Below are 25,772 nucleotides of genomic sequence, written 5' to 3'. Positions count from 1 at the left end.
ACCCTGCCCATGGAGTCATCCCTTGTAGCGATGAATGCAAAAGAAACCAGAATTCAGTAGAACCAGCTACCTGTTGTCTGGGGCCGTTGGTAAAGGCACTTACTTTCCCTCATCCATAGGCCCCTGCTTCTGCAAAGAAGGGAGGTGGCCCCATTTTCTCATCTCTTCTCTAGGGTTGAGCTTGGCCGTTAGAATTGCTCAGCACTCCCTTTATTTTTGTGTTTTTGTCACCTTTTCTGTGTTTATCCTTTGCCTTTCTTCACTCGACATCAGGTCATAGAAGTTTTCCCCATTCTTTATTTCTTAGAGCACAGTAGGTCATTTCTTTTTTTCTTTTTTTAAAGCAGTTGGGGTTAAGTAACTTACACGGCCAGGTGTTTCTGGGTGCGGTGCTGAGTATCAGTGCCCGGATTTGATCCCCAGGCCATCCCGACACTGGAGCCGGTGCTCTTACTCACTGAGCCCCCTGGCCACCCCCAGTAGGTCATTTCTTGTTAGATTTATGGACTCCAGTGTTTTCGGCCATTTTTTGTTTCTTCTACTTTCCTTTTGATCATTGACTTCTTTGGCAGGGATGCCCAGTGATGGGATATGTGACTCAGGGGGAATGGACATTCTCTCCCCCTGTCCACTTTTGTAAAAGCGTTTTGCTTTCTGGAACACAAGCCTGAGTTCTCTGTGGCCCCTCCTTGCTCTCAGGTCCTGGGTTTTTTACGATCCTGGGATGGAGGAGACTCGGGGAAGGCCGTGGCCGAGCAGCCAGCCAGGTCTGGGGCTGGGTGGCGACCGGGCTGCTGAACCAACCACCATCGAGCCTAGGCTGATTTGTAGGTCCCTAAGGAGAGCAGCGTAGAGTGCCCACAAATCTCCGGGTGAGGCCAGCGACTGCGGGGGGGTGGCCCAAGGCATCTTTGCTGCTGACATGGCTGTATCATATTTTGTGCTCACACCAAGCAAGCGTGAATGAAGAGACATCCGTCATCCCCCAACAAAGGCCGCCTCTGCAGCCAGGAAAAACCCTCTGCAAACCCGAAAGTGCCCCAGAAATGCTATTATTAGTCAATTATTCTCTCTCCACCTAGTCTCTCTCTTCCTTCCTGCTCTAGTCCCTGTCCTTGAATGCATCCATCATTCATCGAGCATCTATTAAGCTCTTACTGTGTACCAGGCATCGTTTCGAGGGCTGGGGATACAAGTAAAGGCCCTTAGTGCCTTTGTCTTTTATGGAAACAGCAGGAAACCGCCCCTCACCAAGGATGGTCCCTCGGGTTATTTTCATCTCTTCCTTGGGTCGCTGAGGCATAAAAATGATAATCCAGCATCTGACCTTTGGGGGTGAGCTTCTCCCTGCGTGTAAGAGTCAGGTTTGATCTGCCTGGCCCCAGAGCACAGAGGGAGAAGCTTGGGTGGTTCTGCTTGATCAGCTCCATTAGTGATTAGAGCAAGCCAGTGAGGGCTGCCTCAGACAGCCCGAGGGCTTCAAGCCACACATAGCTCCGTGACCAGTCATCAGGGGCATCCAGGTGTGGGCTAGGCCCAGGGGTCTCCGAGGACGCTGAGATCTGGGTCCGAATCACTCAGCTCTGGGAGTGTCCCAGCATGAGCCACTACCTGTCCCAGGGCCTCAGTTTCCTCAGCTGTGAAATGGGGGGTTTGGATTGGTTGCCTGCTCTCCCTTTCAGCTCTGTGGATCTGTGATTCGTAGGAGGCCACATGGTATGGCAGATTTTGACTCACAGGTTCTAGATTCAAATCTCACTCCTTGGGGTGACCATGGGCAGGTCTCAGTTCTCTGGGCCTTGGTTGTCTCTCAGATGATGGGTGGGAGGGCTCTTTCAGCTCAAAGCATGTAAGCGGTGACCCTCGTCCTCTGGGACTGTCTCTCCCTGAGCTCCTGCTGAGGGCAGATGGCGCATTCTCTACCAGTCGGGCTCCAAAACTTGGTGCCTGCACTCAAGGCTCTTACGGTCTAGTTCAAGAAGGAGACATCAGCCTGGTTGACTCTAATACCTAATATTTATTACATGAGAAGTACATTATGAGAGTAATTCCTCCAAAAACACCATGTGGAGGAAGATGGGTACCAGCTATGGAAATCAGGGCAGATTTCGTGGAGGAGGTGGCCTCGCCCACTCCCTGACCCCTCGTCTGGAGCCTCCCTTTATAAGCCGAGTAGGATCAGCACGGGAGGGAGCCCCATGCCCCAGAGGGGGGCAAGTACAGACTCTTTTTTTTTTGCTAGTGATGTTTTACTTAAAAAAAAACATCAGCGGATGAATTCATTGAAGTCTTCTGATGCTTCTCTGAGCTCTTCCTGTTCACTGTTTCTTATAGCAGTAATGCTAAGACAGTGGGTTGAGTGCTGGAAGACAGAATCAGCCCCCAAGCCAGCAGCATTTCCCCATAGCAGTAACACGGTCAGAGGGAAATGACAGAAAGGGAGATTCGTCTGACCATGCGCAGCGGGGGCAGGCCGGCATCACGGCCTGATGCTGGGTTTGAAGGAGCCGGGGGCGCCTGTCAGAGGTGCCCATGGGCAGTGGATCCGGAGTGAGGAGTGGTGCCGTCAGACCCACATACGGCCTGCGACCTGGGGGGCTGGGGACGCTTGTGGTCAGCCCTGCCTGACCCCAGGAGGGTGGGGTGGACACAGTTCCCAAGCCGCGCTCGCGTTCTGACCCTGCTCTTTCTTCCTCCCCGTCGCTGCCGCCTCCTCCCCATCTTCAGCTCCATGTTCAAGAAGCACCAGGCAACCACTTGAACCCAGAGCCCAGCCAGCCCACGACCAGCGTGGACCTGGACTTCCTGGAGGATGACATCCTGGGCTCTCCGTCCGCCGGGGGAGGCGGCACAGGCGGAGGCTCGGGGGGTACCGAGCAGCCGTGTGACATCCTTCAGCAGAGCCTGCAGGAGGCCAACATCACGGAGCAGACGCTGGAAGCCGAGGCCGAGCTGGACCTGGGCCCCTTCCAGCTGCCTACTCTGCAGCCAGCCGACGGCAGCGGGGCGGGCGGGGCCGGGGCCGCTGCGGCCGCTGGGGCCCAGGCTCTGTTCCCTGGCAGCGCCGACCTCCTTGGGCTCCAGCCACCGGCCGTCTTAACACACCAAGCCCTGGTGCAGCCGCCCGACGTGGTGAACGTGAACAAGGCCCTCAGCGTCCAGCCCTTCCTGCAGCCTGTCGGCCTGGGCAATGTGACCCTGCAGCCCATTCCTGGCCTTCAGGGCCTGCCCAATGGCAGCCCTGGGGGCGCCACGGCTGCTGCCCTGGGCCTGGCGCCCATCCAGGTGGTAGGGCAGTCTGTGATGGCCCTCAACCCGCCAGCCCCCCAGCTCCTTGCCAAGCAAGTGCCTGTGGGGGGCTACCTGACCCCAGCGGCACCAGCTGAGCCCGGCCCCGTGACGCTGGCCTCTGCTGGGGTCTCCCCGCAAGGGGCTGGCCTGGTCATTCAGAAGAACCTTTCAGCTGCTGTTGCCACCACTCTGAATGGGAACTCAGTGTTTGCCGGGGCTGGAGTGCCTGGGACAGCGGCTGCAGGCGGGGCTGCAGGCCCGGGGGGCCAGCCGCTGGCGGTGGCCTCGGGCCTAGGGGCCTCCTCCCTGGTACCAGCACCCAACGTGATCCTGCATCGCACCCCGACGCCCATCCAGCCCAAGCCGGCAGGCGTCCTGCCCCCGAAGCTCTACCAACTCACGCCCAAGCCTTTCAGCACTGCCGGCGCCACGCTCACCATCCAGGGTGAGGCAGGCAGTCTGCCCCAGCCTCCTAAGGCCCCCTCCAATCTGACCTTCATGGCCGCGGGCAAAGCAGGCCAGAACGTGGTGCTGTCTGGCTTCCCGCCTGCGCTGCCAGCCAACGTCTTCAAGCCGCCTCCAGCCACTGTGGGCAGCACACCGGGCACCTCGGCAGCACCTCCACCTGGCACTCTCAGCAAGCCCATGAGTGTTCACCTCCTCAACCAGGGCAGCAGCATCGTGATTCCCGCCCAGCACATGCTCCAGGGCCAGAACCAATTCCTCCTGCCTGGAGCCCCTACCGTCCAGCTCCCCCAGCCCATCTCGGCCCTCCCTGCCAACGTGGGAGGGCAGATCTTGGCTGCTGCGGCTGCCGCCCCCCACACTGGGGGCCAACTCATCGCCAATCCGATCCTCACCAACCAGAACCTGGCGGGGCCTCTCAGCCTGGGCTCCGTTTTGGCCCCCCACGCCGGTGGCCATGGAGCCGCCCACATCCTCTCGGCCGCGCCCATCCAGGTGGGCCAGCCCACCCTCTTCCAGATGCCTGTGTCTCTGGCTGCCAGCAGCCTACCCACCCAGAGCCAGCCAGTCCCTGCCGGCCCCACCGCCACTGCCACCGTCCTCCAGGGGGTCACGCTGCCCCCGAGCGCCGTGGCCATGCTCAACGCAGCCGAGGGCCTCGTCCAGCCTGCGACAGCCCCGACCGGTAGTGAGGCGGCCCCCGTGCTTACCGTGCAGGCGGCTCCTCAGGCCCCCCCTGCCACGGCAGCGGTGCCTCCTGTGACGCCGCTGCCACTGGGCCTCCCGCAGCAGCCGCCACCCCCAGCCCCACAAGCTCCAGCCCCCACACAGCCCACAACTCCCCAGCCAAGCCCCAGCTTGGCCTCCAGCCCTGAGAAGATAGTCCTGGGACAGCCAGCCACCACCACAGCTGTCATCACTCAGGAGTCCCTGCAGATGTTCCTGCCCCAGGTAACTGAAAGGGTTGGGGGAGGGGGGGAGGAAGGGGAGGGAGAAGGAGCCAGTGGGGGGTTGGTAAAGGTCCTAGGGAAAATATTGTGACAGTGGAAGGGAAGATCAGTTGGTCAGGGGGTGCACACCCCCTTCCCCGGGCAGGAGGAGAGGTACCCATGCTACAGCAAACCTGTGCATGGGACGGCCCCTCTCCCCACTCTGGGCTCCTGGGGCCAGAGGGCCGGGCCAGCATCTCTGGGGGTGGGGAAGCCTGTCCCTGGACAGGGATTTCTGACCCTTTGGGGGCTGTTTCAGAAGGAGAGGAGCCAGCAGCCCCCGTACCTCCCGCTGCCCATGGAGGGCGCCCACCTCTCCCTGCCTCTGCCCGCCTACAGCGTCGCTGTCTCGGCCCCCAGCACCTCGAGCAGTGCACCTGCCTCTGTCATAGTCAGCAGTGGCGCGGGCCAGCCGCAGGCCCGTGACCCCGCCCCGGGCACCCCCGACACCAAAGGAGCCGGCCTCATACCTCAGTTCCCCACCAGCCAGACTCCCCCGGCCCTGCCCCCCCAGGTAGACCCCAGCCCCGCGTCAGCTCTCCACCCCCTGTGTCCAGGCAAAGGCTGGTGGGGGGCTTGGTTTCTTTTGGTTTATTTGGAGGGGGGTTGCTCTTTCCCTTTCGCTTGACCCCCCTGCTATCTGTACCCCTGTTGCTTGCTTAGAAGGTGAAGGAGCACTTGTTCATTCAGCACATTTACTGAGGCCCTACTGTGTGCTCAGCTCTGTGTTAGACTTGGTGTAAGGGGAGAAGGAGGAGACCCACTGAATTCATTTCTACAGTCATTTAAGCCTCAGGAACAGAAAGACTTGGGTGAAGGAGACACTAAAATCTCTGTGGAGAGAAGTACGGCACAGGTGGTCTTACTGCTGGAGATGAAGTCAGATGGTCTGAGTTCAGATCTCAGCCCTGCCACTTATAGTTGGGGGAGTTTGGACATGTCCCTCTAACTTCTCTGTGAAATGAAGGGGGAGCTCTGAGGTGCCTGTGAGCTCTAACTCTGGGCTCCTGTGGATGGCAGGGGGCAGGGAAATCATGATGTCCTGGGAGTGCTTGAGCACACAGGGAATGAGCTTCCTCAGCTGGAAGGGTCAGGAAAGACTTCCCAGAGGAGGCCGGATGTGAAGGCCACAGGGCTCTCCAGTTATGGGGCGCAGGGTACAGGAGCGTGGAAGGGATACTTCTGGAGGGCCATCCAGTTTGGCTGGGCGTAGACTGACCAAACAGCTACAAAATTAAGGCACAGCCCTTACCTCGATGGACCTCACTTAGATGGTGAGATGAGGTTTATACTCCCTCAGAGGTTCAGTTCTGGAGGCATTTATTGAATACCCACTGTACAGAGGCCAGAAGGAAACTGGTGAACGAGAGGGCCATAGAATGTCTCAGCTTGGCTGAGTGCAGGATTGCTTGTTGAATCAACTGATGAATCAAGAAGCACATATTAAACACCTGCTGTGTGCTGGGAGCTGTGACTGCAGATACAGTGAAGGAAGCAGTGTCTACTCTCAGGGAGCTTCCATTCTAAGGGAATTTTGAAGAGGAATGGGAGATGAAGATGGAAAGAGTGGAAGGCATGAAGGCCAGGTGAAGGGAGTCCCAACTTTTTCCCAAGTCATTTTGTGAACAGACGTGTAGCCAGTAGGCTTCTTACATTTTCTGGTTTGGGATACAGATAGCCAGACAGCAGTGTGTTTGAAAAAGATTTGGGAGATTTAGTTGCCTTGAGAAGGCTGCCATCTTGGACCACATTGAGAGGCATGGCTTCCACCTATAAGGATGTGGGACTCCCTTGGTCAGCCTACACTTGACTATCATTGTTGGTTCTGGACCCCAGATCTTAGAAAGGACTTTGATTGCTTGCATCCCAGATCATAGGAGGCTCAGTAGAAGCAATGGGATGTTTATCCTGGAGATGACAAGACTTGGGAAGAAAGGGCATTAACCCATCTCCAAGTCTTTGGAAGGGAGATTATGCATGTGCTGCTCACAGACAGAGAGGCAGGTTTGGGTTAACGCTTTGCACTGTCATGGGGGTTGTGGCATCCCTCCCATTAGGGGTCCAAAGATTCCTTCTCGGCAAAGGCTTGGATGGGATGTCTGGGCCACACCCAGCAGCGCTGTTTACATCATACTTTCCTTCATGGAGGTATCATTATCTCTACCTCCATCCCCACCCCACCCTCAGTGGGAGACAGTGACACACACTGGACCCCTCCTGATGAGGAGATGTTGTGATTCTCTGGTATACATAATGTGTGCAGGGCCTCGTGCTAAGTTCTCAGGGTACAAAGCAAGGCCAAAACAGCCCCTGCCCTCAAGGAGCCCACATCCTAATGGAGGGAAATGATGTGATGTCAAAAGGGGCAGCAGGTTTTAAAGGAGGAAGGTAATGATTTAAGCTTGAGTTGTGTTCAGTCTGAGATGCTGGTAAATCATCCAGCAGACAGAGTGTCCTAGTGATAGAAGAGACTATGGGGCTTAACCCCCAGCTGGCTATCTCAGAGGGCAACTGAGGCCCAGAACGGGGATGTGACTTAACCAAAGTCCCATCATCTGGGGATCTGGAGACCTTAGTGGGCCACAAGCTTGCTATGCAGCTACAGTGTGAAGTGGCAGCCCTCAAAGCTAATGGAATTGGAGGCTGCCGCACAGAGAGATGGGGTGTCCAGGACAGTCAGTCTGTCAGTAAGCATTTATCAAACACCTACTGTGTTCCAGGCACTGTGCCAAGTGCCTGGGATACAAAAAAGACAAAAGATGGTCCCTGCCCTCCAGGAGCCCCCAGTCTAATGGGGGAGACAGCGCACAAATAGCCGTGGACAGCCAAGCTGTGATATCCGATTTAAATTGGAGGCAGCCAGTCAGTAGAGGGCTATTGAATTTGTCTGGAAGGAAGGTGGTGGTGGTCTTGGTGAAAGGACCCCACAGGTGTGTTTATCCAAGTGTGCGAGCTTGCCTGGTGCTGAGCTGAGCGCATAGTAGGGATGTTTGTCGGCTGTCTCACACATGAGCCATGTAGCTAATGATAACAATATCTGACGTCTCCAATGTGCTTTTCAAACATTTTTCATTTGGTCACCACTACAAGGCCTCGAGGGCGGGTGCTGTCCCCCTCCCCATATTACAGATTAGGACACTGGGACTCAGCTAGGAAGTTAAGTGTTGACTCTAATCAGATTAAATTTAATTGGGATCCATGTCAAATCCAATTCTTGGGTTTAAAAAGTCCTGTTCACAAGTAAAAGACAGGAGAGGTGTGGTCAGAGGGTGGGAGTGCAGAGCGAGGAGCGTCGGGGGGGGGGGGGGCAGTGTGGTGGGGCAGGGCCTCCCTGCCAGGCCAGTGTGACCTTGGGTGGTCCCCGTGGCCAGGACTGTTGGGATGCTGGTAGCCCACACAGGTCACCCTACCCCACCCCATGTGGGACTACAGATTAGGAAGGATAGGTCTAAGCAGGGAAATGTCCTGAGGAGGGCACCCAGACTGTGAGCACAGCCTTCCTCTGGTGCCTGTCAGACCCAGACCACACACCCAGTGGCTACAAGGGGGAATCACCGGCTCTTATCACAGTGGGTCTCTGGGCCCCTGATGGCAGATCTCCATCCATCCCTTGAAAGGGAAGGGACCTTCTTGGATCAATAAAGTCCAGGAATCCCCAGGAACCAAGTCAGGGTGGTAGAGTGGGAAGATTCAATCTCTGGACCTGGGTTCAGATCCTGCCTGTGTGTCCCTCATGTGATGTTGGGCAAATCACTCCCTGACTCTGGGTCTCAATCTTCACCTCTAGACAAGCAGGGTGGGGACGGAGGGGATTCCATCTTCTGCTTGTGTATCGGGGGGCCTGTAAGGTTGGGGGATGGTTCTTGATGGCTACATTTTGGGTGGCGAACAAGAGGTGACTAGCATAGGGGTCGAGGGGTCTGTGGGACAGGCACACAGATGCATGGGCTTAGGAGAGGTTGAAGATGACACACACATGCAGACACACTGGCCAAGGAGGACGAGCTCCATCTCCTAGACACATCCTCCAGGTGTGCACATCTGTCTCTAGGCCCTGACCTTGTCTTAGCTAGGAGTGGGGGAGGGGCTGACATCTCCACCATGTTTCCTACCCCCACCACCATTCTGCTGCTGTCTGCTGCCCCCTGTCCTCCCCCACCCCCACCTCTGCTTCAGGGTTCTTTCTGTTGGGGGTCATAAGAAGGGTGCAGGCCAAGCCAGGGGCTGCCTTATGGATGGGGCCCTAGAAGGAGAGGTGGTCAGGGTGGGGGCAGAGCTGGTATGTGGGATGCTGGTCAGGGGAGGAGAGGAGGGAACAGGGCTGGGCTGTGGGTGGTAGGTGGAGGGGTTGGGGAGGGGAGTCCCATTTTTCACTGGGTGGATGGGGAAGAAGAGGAATCCAGCACTGACTTGGCTTTTCCCCTTCTTTGTCCAGATCTCAGCCGCTCAGCAGAAGGTCCCAGGGGCTTCCTCATCCCCTTCGCTACCTCACCCACCACCACTGGGCGACAGCCCTCACCTGCCTTCCCCCCACCCTGCCCGGCCCCCCTCCCGGCCTCCTTCACGGCCCCATTCCCGGCCACCCTCCCAACCCCAGAGTGGGTCCCGGCCACCCTCAGAGCCTCCCCTGCACCCCTGCCCACCACCTCAGCCCCTTCCTGGCCTCTTTGTCATCCAGAACCCCCTGGGCCCTTCCTCCCATGGGGCTGCCCCTGCCGCAGCCCCGACTCCTCCTCTGCGGCCCCCCTCTCAGCCCCCCGAGGGTCCTGCACCCCCACCTCCACACTTGCAGGTGCAGTTGGCGACCACCACTTCCGATGCCACCTCCAGGCTGCCTGCCTCAGCACCCCCCGATGCCCCTCACTCAAACTCCCCCCACTTCCAGCTCCAGTTTGCCCCAAGCCAAGGGCCCCTCAAGCCCCCCACACCCACGCCAGCGGTCCACCTTGCTCCGGAGCCCCCTCCACAGCCTCCAGCCCCACCCCCACCAAGGACCTTCCAAATGGTGCCCAACCCATTCCAGGCGCTGGCCACCCCAGTGGCCCAATCCAAGCCACTCCTGGAGAGATTCCACCAGGTGACAGTGAGGGCATGGGGCTGGGGGAGGGACCCAACCATGCGATTCCCTTGTCCTTTCACACCCCAAAACCATTTGGGCCAACCCCCTCCTTTTACTAAGGAGAAAACAGGCCAGCAAGGTGACCCCTCTAATCCTAGCAAAGACTCAGTTCATACTCTGGGATCCCACGGCAGCACACTCTTCTCATGTGGCCTCCATCAGAGTCCTGTGTCTCTCCTGTGGCCCTGGGGGTCCTGTGTTTTTCTACCCCCCTCCCTGTAAGCTTACCTCTTCTCCTTTGTGCCCCCAGGTGCCATCTGGGCTCATTCTCCAGGGTAAAACTGCAGGCCCCCCAGCCACCCAGCAGAATCCCCCAACCCTGGGCCCCCTTGCCAGCCCAGCCCCTTCCATCCTGGTTAGTGGGCAGGCCCCACCTGGAGCCCAGGCCGCCTCCAGTCACCCTCCGGCCTCGGCGGCCAGCACAGGTATGTGGGGTTGGGGGGAGGGGAGAGGCAGAGCCCAATGGGAGCAAGTGGGGAGAATGTCTTTGGTGTCACTCAGATCCCAGGGGAGAGAGGAGAGCAAAATACAAGGGGGGCAGAAAGGGGCGAGAGTTAACACGGCCTTTGGAGGTTTTCTCCAGAGGCCCAGAGTGTATATTGGCAGAAATAGAGCTGGTGCTGGGTGCAGAGGGAAGGAGGGTGACCTATTGGCTGGGAACTGTCACCGTGTCCCTACTCCTTAGCTGTCCCTTCATTGATCTCCACAGACAGCAAAGTATTTGGCAGCAGCGTTGCAGCTTTGAGCGGGGCCAAGGTGGGCACAGGGCAGGGAAAGACATCTGGCCCGTCTCCAGGACAGGTAAGAGCTGCTGAGAGATCGGCCCTTGGCCAGAGCCATAGACCATAGACGCAGGCATAGAGTCAGGTGGACATGAAAGAGGCAGGCCTCAGAAGCAGAGTCAGAGACACAGAGACAAGCCCCAAGATGGGCAGAGTGGTCACTGATCGAGGAAGGCTGAAACAGCTGCTTATCTTTCTCATGGAGTAATCTGGAATGGATAGGCCCCTGACACATTGGGTAGGAGCACTGGGGTCCAGAAAGATCCTGCCAGATCTAATAAGTAGAGCCCTTAGGTCTGGTCCAGGATGCAGGAGGCCCAGCCAGCAGCAGGTCCCATAGCAAAGGTTTGGATGGAGCCCAATATGGCAGCCAGAGGAGCCAACATGGTCTCAGGCCTCACTGAGAGAAGCAAAGAATCCCTAACAAAGGAGGTGGTGTGATCACCCCCCGGACCTTTGCCCTGGCCAGAGCACGTCTGGGATCTTAAGGGTATCGACAGCCCGGGAAGGGTGCCTCCGACAGCATCAGGCCCAGAGACACCCCCCACTAACTTCTGATGGAGGAGCTGGGCATGTGTGGCCTAGAGAAGGGATTGTTTAGTGGGGTGGATAGAGCTGCCTTTGAGCCACTGAGCTATGTTGGAAATTGCCCAGAACTAGGTTTGATGTAAGGGGGAGCCCCAGAGTGCAATGGGCGTCTGGCCTGGAGAACATAGAGCCCCCCCATGTAGCTGCAGGCCTCTGCTCACTGATCCCCTGGGGATGTCTGCTTGGGCACTGGTGGGATTAGAGACATGCAGAGACGGGCAGAGGTGGCCAGGCAGTCAGGCACAGAGACTCACCTAGAAAAGCCCAAGGGAGGATGATGCAGACGTAGAGATACCAATACAGGGTGAGCCCCACCTGTCCTGGCTGGGCCCCCTCAATGCCGTCCCCCCACCCCTCATCCCACCTCTCCCCAGACTAAGGTTGTTGCCATGAGCCCAGGGCCCAGCCCAGGCCTTCCCAAGGGGCCCCTGCAGATCCAGGTTGTGGGGAAGGGGCTCCCCCAGTTGGGGCCTAGTCCCCCTGCGAAGGTGAGATCATCTCTTCACCCCACTCTCTTCTTCTGCTTGAGTGCCTGAATGTCAAGGCCCACTGGTCCCCTCTGACCTTCACCCTCTCTTCCTAAGCCAGGAGTACGTCTCTGCTTCTCTCTTGAGGTCCAGCCTGAGCTGGTGGGGTGTGGTGGGCAGGGATGAAGTGGGCGGGGGGAGGAGGGAACAGGGAAACATTCAGAAATACCCTGGATAGACTTTCATCCTCTCTTTCCCCTCCCCTCATCCCCCAAGTATGAGAGTAAAGTGGGCAATCTGAAGAAACCTGCCACCGTACAACCCAGCAAGGAGGCCTGGTGAGTGGGGGCCAGGGCCAGGGCCGGGGCCGGGGCCGGGGCTGGCAGTGGAGCTGGGCTGGGGCTTGGGCCTGGGGCTGGGACTGGGCCAGGGTGCAGAGGTGGATGATGCAGACAGAAGGAATGTCCTTGGCTCCTCTGGGCCTTGCGGTCTCCTGGTCTGTCTCTTCTGGATCTCCCATCTTTTAAAATTTGTTCCCACTAGCATTTTATTTTTCAAATTATTTTTATCAGTGCTTTGTGTTATTACTGTCGTCTCCAAACATACCCCTCTCCCGTCCCTCCCTGTTGAACCATGCCGCGTGACAAATGTCAAAAATGGAAGAGAAAAAAACCAGCCAGCACAGATGGTGTGTGCAGCATTGTGAACCAGTGGTCTCCGCCTGTGCAGAGAGGGGAGGGAGGCCCTTTTCTCATTCCTCTAGGACTCGCTTGTATCTGATAGTTAGGCAGTGTTCAGCTTTGAGGGGTCTTTTTGTGGGTTTTTTCACTTCCTATCATTTTGGTGATGCTGAGCACTGGGGGATACAGAGGAAGGGGAAAGACTGTCCTGCCCGCCAGGAGCTTACAGTCTGACAGGGGAGACAGCACCGAGCCGCCATGTCCAGACGCCGTCTGTTGGTCCTGCCTCCTTCGCTCTGTGCGTCCATCTACGTTTCCCCACGTTTGTTACTTCTGACAAGCCTTTAGCTACGTTACGTCCCCGTATCACTGTTGGCCTAGGCACTTCCCAGTTTTTACTGCCTGACTGTTTTGGGGTGTATGTGGGGACTGCTTTGCTCCCTGTCTCACTGGTCTTCTGTCTTTGCCCCCAGCTTTCTGGAGCACCTCCACAGGCATCAGGGCTCCGTGCTGCATCCTGACTATAAGACAGCCTTCCCTTCCTTCGAGGATGCCCTACGCCGTCTGCTGCCCTATCATGTCTACCAGGGGGCCCTGCCCTCTCCTCACGACCACCGAAGAGGTGAGGACCTGCTGGGATTGCTCCCGGGAGCCTTACAGGCCGTCTCCCTCCCAGCCATTCAAGAGGAAGGACCCCCAGGATCGTTACACCCTCACCCTCTCCTATATAAAAGGGTTTTTTTGCTCTGAGGTCCCTTTCAGCTGTAGATTTGTGACCCTGGGTCACTTAGTCTCCCTGGGCCTCAGTTTCCTCATCTGTTAAATGGACCTGTTTGATTTCTAAGGTAACTTGGTGATCACTCTCCTGACCCTTCTGAGGGCCCTTTCTGTGACGGTTTGTGTCCCTGGTGTTGCTGAGGGTCACTGGGAGGCGGGGGGCAGAGGAGTGGTCTGCTTACTAAGAGATGGTAAGAGCCGACCCCCAGGAATTTCTTCCTCCTTCACCATGTATGTGAAGCAACATATGGTGAAAAGGAGAGAGAGAGTTTGTTTCTGTCCCTGTCCTCTCTTTCCATCAGTGGATGAAGAATTTGAGACTGTTTCCACACAGTTGCTGAGACGCACTCAGGCCATGCTGAATAAATACCGTCTGCTTCTCCTGGAGGAATCCCGGGTAGGCCCCTGCCCCCCACCCTCTGCCCCACCCCGCAGGACTGAAGGAGGCATTCGGAGCCTCCTCAGAGGGACACGGTTCCCAAGGAAGTCCCTAGAGGAGGAATGTTACAGCATCACCGCCTAGTGGTCCTGGGGTCACATCCTGCGTCTGATGCTTGCTGCCTGTATGGTCTTTGGCAAACTGTTTAATCTCCTCGGGCTTTCTCTTGGTGCAAGGAGGGGCCTGGCCTTGCTGGCCTCTGAGGTCCCTTTAGCTCTGGACTCCACTGTTCCATCAAGCCCCTTGTCCCAGCCTTCATCCCCTAGCCTTGTGCCTGACTCAGCACCGTGTGTGCCGGTACCCGTGGGGGTGAGGGGAAAGGAAGGGATCCTGGAGAACTGGACGGGGCAGGGGCCCGGAGACCCTACTTTGCTGCCCAGTGCCGTTGGGCTGGTCCCTCTGCTGGGTGCAGGCAACTTGACCCCACTGCTTCCCGGGGCCCTCACCACATCTGACGCCCTTCACATGTCTCCCTCCCCCAGCGGGTCAGCCCTTCTGCAGAGATGGTCATGATTGATCGAATGTTTATCCAAGAGGAGAAGACCACACTGGCCCTGGACAAGCAGCTGGCCAAGGAGAAGCCTGGTGAGAATGGGCCTTTGGATCCCCCCTGGACTAGGAAGCAGCTGGGGGCCTCTGCCTGGGCCCTGGCCTCCTGGGCTCCTCGGCAGGCCCATCTGTTCCCCACCTTTTCCTCTAGGACATGTGGGAAGGGAGGCTTTTCCTTCCCTTCTCTACGCACCCCCTTCCCCAGCCATGTGCCCCCACCATCTTCCTTGTTTTTCCTGTGATCTAAAGGAGAGGGGGGCAGGTGGCTGAATGAAAAACCATGGCAGGCAGCAGTGGTTTTATTTTGTTCGGTTCCACAAATATTTCAATGTGCCTTGAATGCCGGAGGAGACATGAAGTTGAGACTAGACAGTACCTGCCCTCACCTAGCTTTCAGTCCAGGAGAGGGATCACTGCGATCTGGGTTAGGTGCCCAGTACAAGTAATGAGGGAGTTCAGGGGGGCTATTGACCCATTTCTCTCTTGAAAAAGACCCTATTGGGGCAGCTAGGTGGTACAGTGAATAGAACACCAACCCTGGAGTCAGGAGGACCTGAGTTCAAATCTGGCCTCAGACACTTAACACTTACTAGCCATGTGACCTTGAGCAAGTCACTTAGCCCCAATTGCCCTGCCCTCTCCCCTCCAAAAAGAAAAAAGGCCCAGTGCTGGATTCCTGTGCTGCCTGATACCTCAGAGGGAGGGCAGACCCTGCTCCTGGAGCTGGGGGAGAGGCCTCTCCCCCTAATGATGCCCATTTTTCTCTCCTTACCCCTTGCAGATGAGTACGTGTCTTCCTCCAGGCCCCACGGCCTCCCCATCTTGGGATCAGAGAGCCACAGTGCCCACCGGCTCTCCTGCACCCCAGCCCACCCTCCACTCTCTTCTTCCTCCTCGGGGGCCCCTACCCAGCTGCCCCCGCACCCACCCACCAAGCTGGTGATTCGGCATGGTGGGGCAGGTGGCTCTCCCTCCGTGACCTGGGCCCGGGCTTCCTCCTCATCCTCCTCATCTTCTTCTTCTTCTGCGGCTTCTTCCCTGGATGCTGATGAGGATACGCCCCTACCATCCCGGAGCCGCCCACCCATCAAAACCTATGAGGCACGGAGTCGAATTGGCCTCAAGCTGAAAATAAAGCAGGAGGCTGGACTCAGCAAGGTGGTCCATAACACGGCTTTGGACCCTGTCCACCACCCCTCTCCAGGACCCAAGGGGACAGAGCCCCCAGCCCCGCTGCCCCCGCAGGCCCCGGCCCCAGCCCTGGCCTCTTCGGGCCAGATGAACGGGACAGTGGAGCACCCCCCTGCACCCACGGATAGGAAGCCAGCCCCACCTACTTCTCAGTGCCCAAGGCTACCCCTCCGCAAGACCTACCGGGAGAACGTGGACGCCTTCAGCAGCTGCCGGGTTGGGGCCCCCCGGGCAGCCACGGGGGGAAGCCCGGCCCCGGCCCCCCTCATCAAATCGGACGACACCACCAGTGGCCTCATCCGGGAGCTGGCCGAGGTGGAGGACGAGTTGTACCAGAGAGTGATGAAGGCGGCCCCCCTGGAGGTGGTGACCTCTGGGGCCGGCACCGGCACTGGGGCTGGGGGGGAGCCCGCCTGGGAGGCACCTCCCTTGCCACCGGCCAAGAGGCGCAAATCAGAGTCCCCAGACATGGACAACGCCAGCTTCTCGAGCGACAGCCCCCAGGATGATTCTCTAACAGAGCACTTACAGAGTGCCATAGACAGCATCCTCAACCTCCAGCAGGCGGCCCCTCAGCCCTCGGGCCGGACTGCCAGTGGCCCCTCGTACCCCCACCCGGCCGCCTCCCCGCCCCTGCATCGGCCTGATGGCTACCTGGGCCCCAGCCACAATGGGGGCCTAGGGGCCAGGACGTTGAATAGATAACAGCAGAGCATCTCCCCCTGCCCTTCCCTCCATCCCCTTCCAGCCTATGGCCCCCTGCAGACAACCCTGAGGACACTGGGGGAGATCACTAGTCCACAGTCCCTAGGGAGGGTCAGGTCAGGGTTCACCCCTCTTCCTCCCTCCCCCAAACAACTTGCTGTTTCTTTTCTAAGTTATTTGATTTATCAATACCCTGCCCCCCCCCAACCTGGCTCCAGCCCCAAAACACTAAGAAAGGAGGTGGGGGGGCCGATGGAGCAAGCAAGCAAGGCCCCGGGTCTCTCTCAGCACCCGTGCCCTGCGATCTTAGGAGGTCCTTGGGTTCTGCTCCAGCTCCGGGGAGGGGGAGAGGGGACGCTGATTACTGCCACTGTGTGTACGTCCGTGTGTCTGTGTGTGAGAGAGGAAGAGAGAGAGCAGGAGATGTTAAAGAGTTGGGAGAGAAACCTTAGGGACCATGGAGTCCAGAGAGAGGAAAAAGGATTTATCAAGAGCCTACCACGTACCAGGCACTGTGCTAAGTGCTTTACAAATTTTAGCGGATTTATAGCTGGGAGGGACCTTAGAAGCCATCCATTTCAGTGCCCTTGGGAAACTGAGGCCCCCTCAGAGGGAAGGGACTTGTCCAAGGTCACACGGCGGCACGTCAGGAGTAGAACCGTCCCCCAGCTTGCCAGATTACTCGCACCACCGTGCCTCCCACTGTGTCTCTTCGTGAAGGGGGCTGTCTTTTCTAGCCCTCAGAGGAGCTCCGTGTGTCTGTGTCCATGTGTGTGCATGTGTGCGCGTGCGTGTGCGTGTGTGTGTGTGTGTGTGTGTGTGTGCTCCTGCGTGCGCTGCCCCCACCCCACCCCAAATCAGAGAGTCTCCCAAAGCCGAAGCAGACCACTTTACCTTCCCACCCTTTCAGACCTGCCCTTCCTCCCACCCCACTGCTGGGCTTTGCCATCTCGGAGACAAACTAGTACTGTAACATATTTTGTACTGTATTTATTGTGTATAACGATTTTTTAAGGAATCCTGTACATTTAGTATTCCCCTGTAAATTAAAGCCAGTCCTCTTTTTAAGCCGGGATCCGTGCCCTGCCCCGTCTCCACTCCCTTCTTTGGGGGGGGGGTGTGGGGGGGAGGCCTCTCCTTTGCATCTCTAAGGCTGACAGACCAGGAGAGATGGAAACATGAGGAAATACAGAGAAAGCCCAGGAGCTCCTTGTGGCTGATATTTCTACAGCATTCAGACCTCCCCTGCAGAACTGAGATGCCCTCATGAGAGGGAAGGAAACTAGCTTAGGTTACAATGACTTGCCCAGAGTCGCACAGTCGTTAAGCAAAAGTCACAGACACACTTCACCTGCGCAGAAAACGTATGCAATGTTCAGCCATGGTAACCATCTCTCTTTCTGTGAGAAGAGATGGATTTTTTCTTGGGGGGTGGAAGGAGGGTGAGGGGAGAAGATCCTAAGCTTACATCAGAAATAAGTATGAACTGGTGCAGATTGGGGGGGGGGGGAGGACGACTTCAGCTATCCTGAAAGCTGAAGCTGGAGCTCTCTGCCAAAAGCAAACCGGTTATCTATTTTTGACTGCTCTAAATTACCTTTTGAAGAATGAAAATGGTGGAGATGACAGTGAGGCTGCTTGCTTCTAGCCATTAGGAATGCATTGCAGCAGCAGAATTGTAGGGTGTGATGGTGCGGGCCTGTGATCCCTGCTCCTTGGGGAGACTGAGAGGCTGCTAGTCGCCCAGAGTTTGGGAGTTCTCGGCTACCGATCTTACAGCTGATCAGGTGTCCTCACTGAGTATGGCACCAATAGGGCAGCTCCCAGGAGTCTGGTGGCCACCAGACTGCCTCAAGCAGGTCAAAATGTCCCAAACAGGTCAAAGCCTCTATGCTGATCAGTGGGTGGACTACTGCTAGCCTGGCCAAGATAGGAAAATGCAGTCTTAAGAAGTGGGATTGGGGGGATGGAAGAAATTGAGGGGAACCTTTGATGGGGAAATAAACATATGATCTTGTAATTAGAGACAGAAAAAGGAACAATTCACGCTCTCGATTTTGGAAGTGTGAATGGAGTGGACAGATGACCCTCTGTGGCCCTGGGCAAGTATCTTTGGACCTCAGTTTTTTCATATAAAATGAGGTTTGGCCATTAACCCCAAGACTGATAAGGGATTCAGAGAAAGGCTAAGTATGATTGTGTACGCAAAGATTCTACTGGTTGTGATGCTGAAGCAAACACAATACCAGTTAGGAAGAAGCCAGGAGCTACCTAGAAGAGATCAGGGGGTGTGCTTAGGGAGCCCCCAACCAGCTCCAGTTTCCGAAAGTCATGGGTGATGAAAAGAAGGAGCAGGGAAGATGAAAATGAAAGGTTGGAGCCTTTAGGAAAACAGGAGAGTGAAAGCTCAGAATGAGCTGAGGTTGATGATGGTGTAACCAGCCTCTCTCTGGGGATTTGAGTTCTCATCTGTAAAATGGGGTGATAGCTGGAAAGCCTGCCTCCCAGGGTGTTTGTGAGTCTTAAAGGCAATGATGTCTGTAAAAAGTCATCACAACACAAGAAAAGTGCCTGTTGTCATTAATGGTGGAAGGAAAGGTTCCTCACCACCCTTGTTTAGGGATTTCAGGCCATCTTACAGGTGCAAAACAGAAATTCGGTCATGCTTTGTTCTGGGGACAGGGCAAAGGATCATGCCTGGGATCATATTGGTCCTGCTTGACTTTCCCTGAAGGCAGTCTTAAAAGGAATAGATCCCTGAGGGTACAGGAATGGGATTCATGGCTCAAAGCCCTTCCCCATGCACACAGATGCAGATAGCCCTTGGTCCCCTTGGGAGGCTTGGATGATTATTGAGCAGTCATTCCACTGACCTGGGTTCAAATTTGAATGGTACCACTTAGCACCTGTTTGAACTGGGACAAGCCTCGGTTTCCTCATCTGTAAAATGAAGGACCATGCCGCTCTTAGAATGTTGGCCCTAGAACATCAGAAATAGGCTTCTAGGACTCACAGAGTCATGTTTTTAGCTTGGAAGGGACCCGAGTCAAACTCCCTTGGTTTTGCAGTTGAGGAAACTAAAACTTTGTCAAATGACTTCTACAGATAAAGTGGGATTTAAACCCATATATTTGTGACTTTGGTGCTTTACCTGGGCTGAAACTCCTAACTGGGACCAGTGCTAAGTAATCAGGATGGGGCTGGACCTGGAAATTGAAAAGTCCCTCCAGCAAAACAGTGCTGCCTTCCCTGCAATTTCAGTCAGTCACCTAGACAAACTTGCCCATGGTCCCACAGCCAGTCTGGGTCCAAAGCAGGGCTTGAGCCCAGGCCTTCCTGCTTCAAAGGCTAGCTCTCTAACAGTGGGCAGATGTAAAAAGACCTAGAGGTGAGACTCTGGCCTGGGGTATGTGTGTTGGGGGGGGGGGGGTCCGTTGAGGAGGGTCTCTAGGAAAATGGTGAGCACTAGATGAGCAGGCCTGGGGGAGCTGTGACCTTCACCCAGAGAGCCACCGAGGGCTCCTCCTCATGAGGAAGTCAGCAAAGAAATTCAGCATGGATGGAGGTCATTGCTGAGCACTGGGGACCCCGAGACAGGGGGAAAGCCTGCACCTTCAAGGAGCTCATGTGATAATGGGGTCTCGGATTCAAACAAGTGGGGGTTGCTTGGATGTCTACAAAGCACTTTGAGTATGTGAATAATAAAAATGCTATCAAAAGCCCCCTGTCCATATCTATAGGGATGGTGGAGCAGGGGTATACATATACATAGACACATGTACATATAGAGAGAGGGGATGAGGGAAAGAAATGGGAAAGAGGGGAGAGAGCGTGAGGAGAGAAAGGGAGAGAGACAGAGGAGAGAGGGAGAGAGAGAGGGAGGGAGGAAGGGAGGGAGAGAAGAGAGGGAAAGGGTTATATCACCATTCACAGAATTATGTGAGATAAGAGTTTCTTACCCTTTCAGCTAGACATGACCAATTTTATCTCCCCTTAATCCTAGAAGCGAGGGGTTCTTTAACCTATATAGAACTGCTGCATGAATTGTCTCTTTTTGCTTTGGGTCATTGTTTTTACATAGTAATAGATACTGATTATGATGCTACAGGTAACTTTCCCACTTTTTTTTAACCAGACCTAAGGTTTAATTGCCATAGGAAGCCCCCAGTGAAGACACTCCCTCTACCACTTTTTTTAAACTAATATTTTACTAATATTTGCATCCCCAGATCAGTGCCTGACACATACTAAGTTCTGAATTAATCCATCTTTTACATTAATACATCCATTTTTCCTTCCTTCCTTCCTTCCTTCCTTCCTTCCTTCCTTCCTTCCTTCCCAAATCAGAGGTCAAGGGACCTGTCCAAGGTCACCTAGGCAGTGCATGTGTCAGAGAAAGAATTGGAACCTCGGTGTTCCTGACTTCGAGGCTTGCTCTCTAAGCCCCACTTTACAGATGAGCAAATTAAGGCTCAGAGAGATTTGACTTGCGGAGGGGTCACACAGCGGGTTTGTGCGGGAGCTTCACACCTAGGTCTCACTCCCCGATGCTGCCGCAAAAGACCAGTGCTCAAAGATAAAGACAACAGGACAGAAACGAGGAAGGGAGGGAGGGAGAGGGACAGAAACAGACACAGACACAAAGTAGCAAAGTCGGGAAGGAGGCTGAGCTGCCCACCAGGGGGCGGCAGAGGCCGGGGTGGGGACCAGCTGGGGAGGGGAGGACGGCTTAGGGGAGGGGAGGGTGTGGTGACCCTCCCAGCCCCTCCCTCTCTCCCTCCCTCCCTTCTTCCCTCCACCCCGCCCGCCCGGGCTCAGACAGAAACAGGACAGCTAACAGCAACCGCACCCAGTGCCCCCTGCCCAGCCTAGTCCAGCGGGGAGCCCCGGAGGACAGGACAGGACAGGACAGCTCCTTGCGGCTTCCCTCCTGCGCCGCCCGGCTTGGTGGGTACCTCCTCAGCCTCTCCATCCCACCCCCCATCCCTGAGTCTCCCCGCTTTCCTCCTAGCCTTTCTCACTCTCCCCTTTCCCCCAATGCCGTCTTCCCTCCATTTCCCCGGTCCCTTCTGGTCCCTTTCAGTGCCTCCAGCCCCGCCAGGCGTCCCCCCAGGCTCCCCAGACGCGCCCATCGGGCACTGACCCTGCTCCTAGGACCCCGGACCCTGCTCCGAGCCCCCGTCTTCCTAGGATCGCACAGGCAGGGCGGGAGGGGACCTTAGCGGCGCCTGGGCGCTTTCGTCTCCTGTTGTAGATGACGGAACTGTGGCATAGTTAAGTCATCTGATGAAGTTAACGTGGCTGACGCAGGATTTGAATCCAAGTCCTCAGGCCTCCAAGGAGCCCCTTCACCATCTCCTCCTCCTCCTCTGCCCATTCCTCTCCCTAGCCCTCACCTGTGGAAAGCGCCCGAGCTCTGGACTCAGAGGACCTGAAGTAAATCTGCCTTCCGACATTTACTTCACTCCCTACTAAACGTCCTCAAGTCCTCGGGCCCCCTGTCTGTGTCCCTCTCCTCCTCCGAGCAGCCCTTAGGGCCCTCTCTTCCACCATGGTTCCACTGCCGCCCACTTGACTACTGCTAATCCAGCTCGCCTTGGTTTCCCCCCCTTGTCCAGGCAGCCCATACACGTCCTCTCCTTTCTCCTTCCCCTCCTTTTCAGGTAATCGCCTCTCCCCCATCAGCTTCCACCTCTCGTGCTGCCTGGCTGCTCCTGGTACAGTCCCCATCCCGATTTCTCTGAGTCTGGTCAGAGGAGGAATTTTGCAGTACAGTATGTCCCCTTCCCTCCTTCAAATGGCCCTCTGTCCTTACTTCTTCTCTGTGTCCACAATAACCGCTCACTCCCTTACCTGGCCCCTATCCTCTCCTGGCCCCACTTGCTTCTCCCGGTAACCCCAGGCAACCTCTCATAAGGTTTAGACTGGACTCTCTTAGAGAGAGTGATCCACCCCTTGCCCCTTAGTGGAAAAAATGAGAAAACTGAAGCCCATTGAGGAGGGGAGAGGGAAGGGGAAATTGGAGGAGAAGGAGGGCAAGAGTCTGGCAGAGAAGAAAAAAGCTGGGCGAGAAGGGGAAAGAGAGAAGCAGGTAGATAAGGACAGGGTCTGTGGGAAATGCAGGGGACGAGGGGGCTCAGGCAGAACCTGGTGGCAAGAAGCAATGCCTGGCGGAGAAGCAGGCAAAGATTCGACATTCCGCTTTGCATGAACTTCGCGGATGACTCCTTCCCCCATCAGGACTCCTCTGGCTGACTCTCGTCAATGGGGCATCTTTGCAGTACTCTTTGCTGACTTGCCTGTCCCTTCTCTTGTCCCAGGGGCCCTCCATCAGGGGAATTAGTGTATCTGGGGCAAAAAAAGGAAGGACGGGGTGGGATGCTATGGAACTCCAGAAGACAGCTCAGGGGAGATTCAGTGACATGGAGAGGGAGTCAGGAGTGAAAGCGGAGCCAAGAAAACGGGTACTGTGGGTGATGGTCTGGGCAGGGGCCCAATTAGACCCAACTCATTGAGAGGGGAAAGGACTGGGTTGGGGGGGGGGTTTGCTTTTCTTTGAATCCCCTGAATTCAGCACAGTATTTGACTCATAGTAGTTGCTTAATAAATACTTGTTGACTGACTGGTGCACTGAGGCAAAAGCCTCCTCACTCCATGCTAGCTATAACTCTGCCTTTCATCAACTCTCTTCTCGACTCACCTCTTCTCCAGGTAGCCCTCCAACTCTCCATTCCCTGTATCCCTTCTCTTCCTCCAATCCACTCTCATTCCTCCATGAATCTTCTCGGCCCTCTCCTCTTCCTTTGGCCATCCATCCATCCATCCATCCATCCATCCATCCATCCATCCATCCACCCATCCATTCATCTTCTTCCTATCCCTTTCCCCCAGGCAACCTTGCAGCCTTCTATCTATTCTCTCTGTCTCTGTCTGTCTGTCTCTCTTTCTCTCCTCTTCCAGGAAGCCCTCTGCCTACTCACTCATCTATACATCTCTCCATCCACTTTCCCCCAAACTCTCACTTGCTTCTCTAGTCATGGATTTTTCAGCTTCTCAAAACTATGAGAGTCCTCAAAAACAATCAAGTCTAAGCTACACATGAATGAAAAACCCCTTTGTAAAAGGAACAACCTAAGAGTAATGACCCATCCCAAAGACTCTTATTGGGTTACAAATGGCAAGCATTTTAGTCACTCAGCCAAGAGACTGAAGAGCAGTCAGTACCAAAGACGCACAGCACAGTCACTTGTCCTCATATCATTTCCTCCTGAAGCCCATCCAGACATATAGTGAGCTAATAATAATAATAAAACAAACCTAGTTAGTGCTTCAGAGTTTGCAGGGCACTTGGTTCATGAGAACCATGTGAGGCAAGCAGGGCCAATAGTAATATCCCCATTTTTCTGACGAGGAAACTGATGACATTGGGAGAAGTTAAGTGACTTTAGCCTTAATTAAACTTACACTTTCCTGGGCCGGTGTGTTCCCTCAGCCCTGATCACCATGGCATTTTTTCCCTGATATCCAGCCTGAATAAGTCTCTCCAGAGCTTTCACCCATAGCAACTAGTTTTGCCATTTGAGATCAAGCAGAATAAACTTGGGCCCACAGCCACAAGAATGTCCAAGATATATTTCCCCTAAGTCTCCTGTTGTGACAATTCTGAGATCTTCTCATCAGTTTACATGAGGGATGCATGAGCTCTAGGCCCTTTGCCATCCTCACTACCCTCTCCTGGCTGCCCTCCCGATTAACTGGCACCCACAGTACTTCTGATGTGATCTGGCCAAGACATCCCTTCCCTCCTCCTGGAGGCTGTCTGTGGTCTTCTTAATGCAGACCAAAAATCCCCTTAACTTTTTAATTCGGGAGGGACCTACATCTTCTTTTCCTTAATTCAGGAACTTTTGTATTTATCGATTTATTATAATGATTGATAATAATAATAAAAGGCAGGTAGGTGGGCAATATTGATCATAAATAATATTATAATAATTGATAATGATAATATAATGATTGATAATAATTAGCGCTTTAAAATTTGCCAACACTTTACAAATATTTGACCCTACCAACAATCCTGGGAGGTAGGTGGGGGGGAGCCCCATTTTTCAGAAGTCAGGAGAGGGTGAGGGACTTGCTCAGATTACAGGGCTAGGAAGTGTATGAAGCCAGGTCTCTCCTGATTCCAAGGCCAATGTTCCACCCGCCACACTACCAAGCAGCCTGTAAATAACTGCATTCATCCTTCTGATCCCAACTTCCTCCAGGCAGTCCTCCATCCATCCATCCATCTGTGGGCCCACCCTCGGATTTGTGGAACACCTGTCATCCCTCCAGTGGGAGCCCACACCATGTTTAGCTGGCTGAAGCGTGGGGGAGGTGGGGCAGCCAGGGGCCAGCGGGCCGAGGCCATCCGCACGGTGACCACTGCGCTCAAGGAGTTGTACCGAGCCAAGCTGTTGCCCCTAGAAGAGCATTACCGCTTTGGGTCCTTCCACTCGCCCGCCCTGGAGGACGCCGATTTCGAGGGCAAGCCCATGGTTCTTGTGGCTGGCCAATACAGCACAGGGAAGACCAGCTTCATTCAGTACCTGCTGGAGCAGGAGGTCCCGGGCTCTCGCGTGGGGCCTGAACCCACCACTGACTGCTTTGTGGCTGTCATGCACGGTGAAACGGAGGGCACTGTGCCTGGCAACGCCCTCGTCGTTGACCCGGACAAGCCCTTCCGCAAGCTCAACCCCTTCGGGAACACCTTCCTCAACAGGTTCGTCCCCCTTCTCCCCCATGTTCTTTCTCTTCCCACTTCCCCCCAAGACTTCCCTCATCCTCTCCTCGGTCCACGCATTCTCCCCAACTTGGCCCTTCCTTCCTCAGTTTCTCCCACAGATCCTCTCCCCCCATATCCCTTCCTTTCCCCAGTTCTTTCCCCCCTTCCTGACTCTCCCCGTCTTCTGCTTTCGCTCCTTTGCATTCCCCTTCTCCTTCTCACCTCCTCTCCTCCCTGTCAGTTCTGCCCCATGCCACTGCTCCTACCTCCATGGAATGCCTTTCCTTTTCTCTGCCTGACTCCCTACCCCTGACCCTGGACTGGCTCTGGTTCTCCCCAGGTTCATGTGTGCCCATCTCCCCAACCAAGTGCTGGAGAGCATCAGCATCATTGACACCCCGGGCATCCTTTCTGGCGCAAAGCAGAGGGTGAGCAGAGGTAAGGCCTGGAGAGGGAGGGGGAGAGGGAGGACCCAGGCCCAGATGCTGATGTAGCCCCTGGGGGGAGGGCTGAGCCCTGGACCCAGGAAGCTCCTCCAGATTCTCAGGGAGTCACTGATGCCCCAAGGCACGTTGTGGGTCTAGGACCGGTCTCCTAGTAGCCCAGGGCAGAGTGAGCTGGAGGAGGGCGGGCAGGCGAGCAGGAACTGGGAGCAGCGCAGGGGAAGATGGGATGCCATGTTGGGACATGTTGATCCTGGGGGGTGGGACTGAACACTTGTAAGGAGTCAAGGCTCAGAGAGCATGTCCAGGCCTAGGCAGAGAGAGCCAGAGGGGGGCGGGGAGACGAGGACGACAGACAGAGACATAGAAGAGGTAGAGACAGAGACAGAAAGAAGGGAGAAGGCAAAGGAGAGTGATGTTAAAACAGAGACAGAAAGAGAGTGGATAAAAGACCAAAGAATAAACGAGAGAGAGAGAGAGAGAGAGAGAGAGAGAGAGAGAGAGAGAAGGGGGGGAG

General features: G+C 55.7%; 2 protein-coding genes across 5 annotated transcripts in view; both read left to right on the top strand.

The window, feature by feature from the left end:
- The window catches only part of BICRA (BRD4 interacting chromatin remodeling complex associated protein), a 61,561-nt gene extending 44,451 nt beyond the window's left edge, over nucleotides 1-17,110 (top strand). Inside the window, exons 6-15 of the mRNA XM_069079529.1 lie at nucleotides 2,728-4,707; nucleotides 5,005-5,259; nucleotides 9,181-9,822; nucleotides 10,115-10,289; nucleotides 10,574-10,665; nucleotides 11,978-12,039; nucleotides 12,855-13,003; nucleotides 13,461-13,555; nucleotides 14,080-14,182; nucleotides 14,928-17,110. Coding sequence (XP_068935630.1) covers nucleotides 2,728-4,707; nucleotides 5,005-5,259; nucleotides 9,181-9,822; nucleotides 10,115-10,289; nucleotides 10,574-10,665; nucleotides 11,978-12,039; nucleotides 12,855-13,003; nucleotides 13,461-13,555; nucleotides 14,080-14,182; nucleotides 14,928-16,042 — 4,668 coding nt within the window. The 3' untranslated portion in view covers nucleotides 16,043-17,110. The remainder of the gene's footprint in view (nucleotides 1-2,727; nucleotides 4,708-5,004; nucleotides 5,260-9,180; nucleotides 9,823-10,114; nucleotides 10,290-10,573; nucleotides 10,666-11,977; nucleotides 12,040-12,854; nucleotides 13,004-13,460; nucleotides 13,556-14,079; nucleotides 14,183-14,927) is intronic.
- A 3,725-nt stretch (nucleotides 17,111-20,835) lies between these two features.
- EHD2 (EH domain containing 2) overlaps nucleotides 20,836-25,772 on the top strand; it is a 17,225-nt gene continuing 12,288 nt past the window's right edge. The window contains exons 1-4 of one of the 4 annotated variants that reach the window (XM_069078426.1): nucleotides 20,836-20,989; nucleotides 21,706-21,759; nucleotides 24,313-24,809; nucleotides 25,153-25,250. In XM_069078426.1, the coding sequence (XP_068934527.1) occupies nucleotides 24,397-24,809; nucleotides 25,153-25,250 (511 nt within the window). In that variant the 5' untranslated portion in view covers nucleotides 20,836-20,989; nucleotides 21,706-21,759; nucleotides 24,313-24,396. Of the gene's footprint in view, nucleotides 20,990-21,705; nucleotides 21,817-24,312; nucleotides 24,810-25,152; nucleotides 25,251-25,772 lie in introns of all 4 variants that reach the window. The other 3 variants (XM_069078424.1, XM_069078427.1, XM_069078425.1) reach the window with 3 other exon arrangements.

Source organism: Petaurus breviceps, unplaced genomic scaffold, assembly GCF_028583685.1.
Source record: "Petaurus breviceps papuanus isolate PSGF00001 unplaced genomic scaffold, PetGlider_PUasm1.0 91041, whole genome shotgun sequence".
Classification (NCBI taxonomy): domain Eukaryota; kingdom Metazoa; phylum Chordata; class Mammalia; order Diprotodontia; family Petauridae; genus Petaurus; species Petaurus breviceps.
This window is presented reverse-complemented; position numbering and strand designations above follow the sequence as displayed.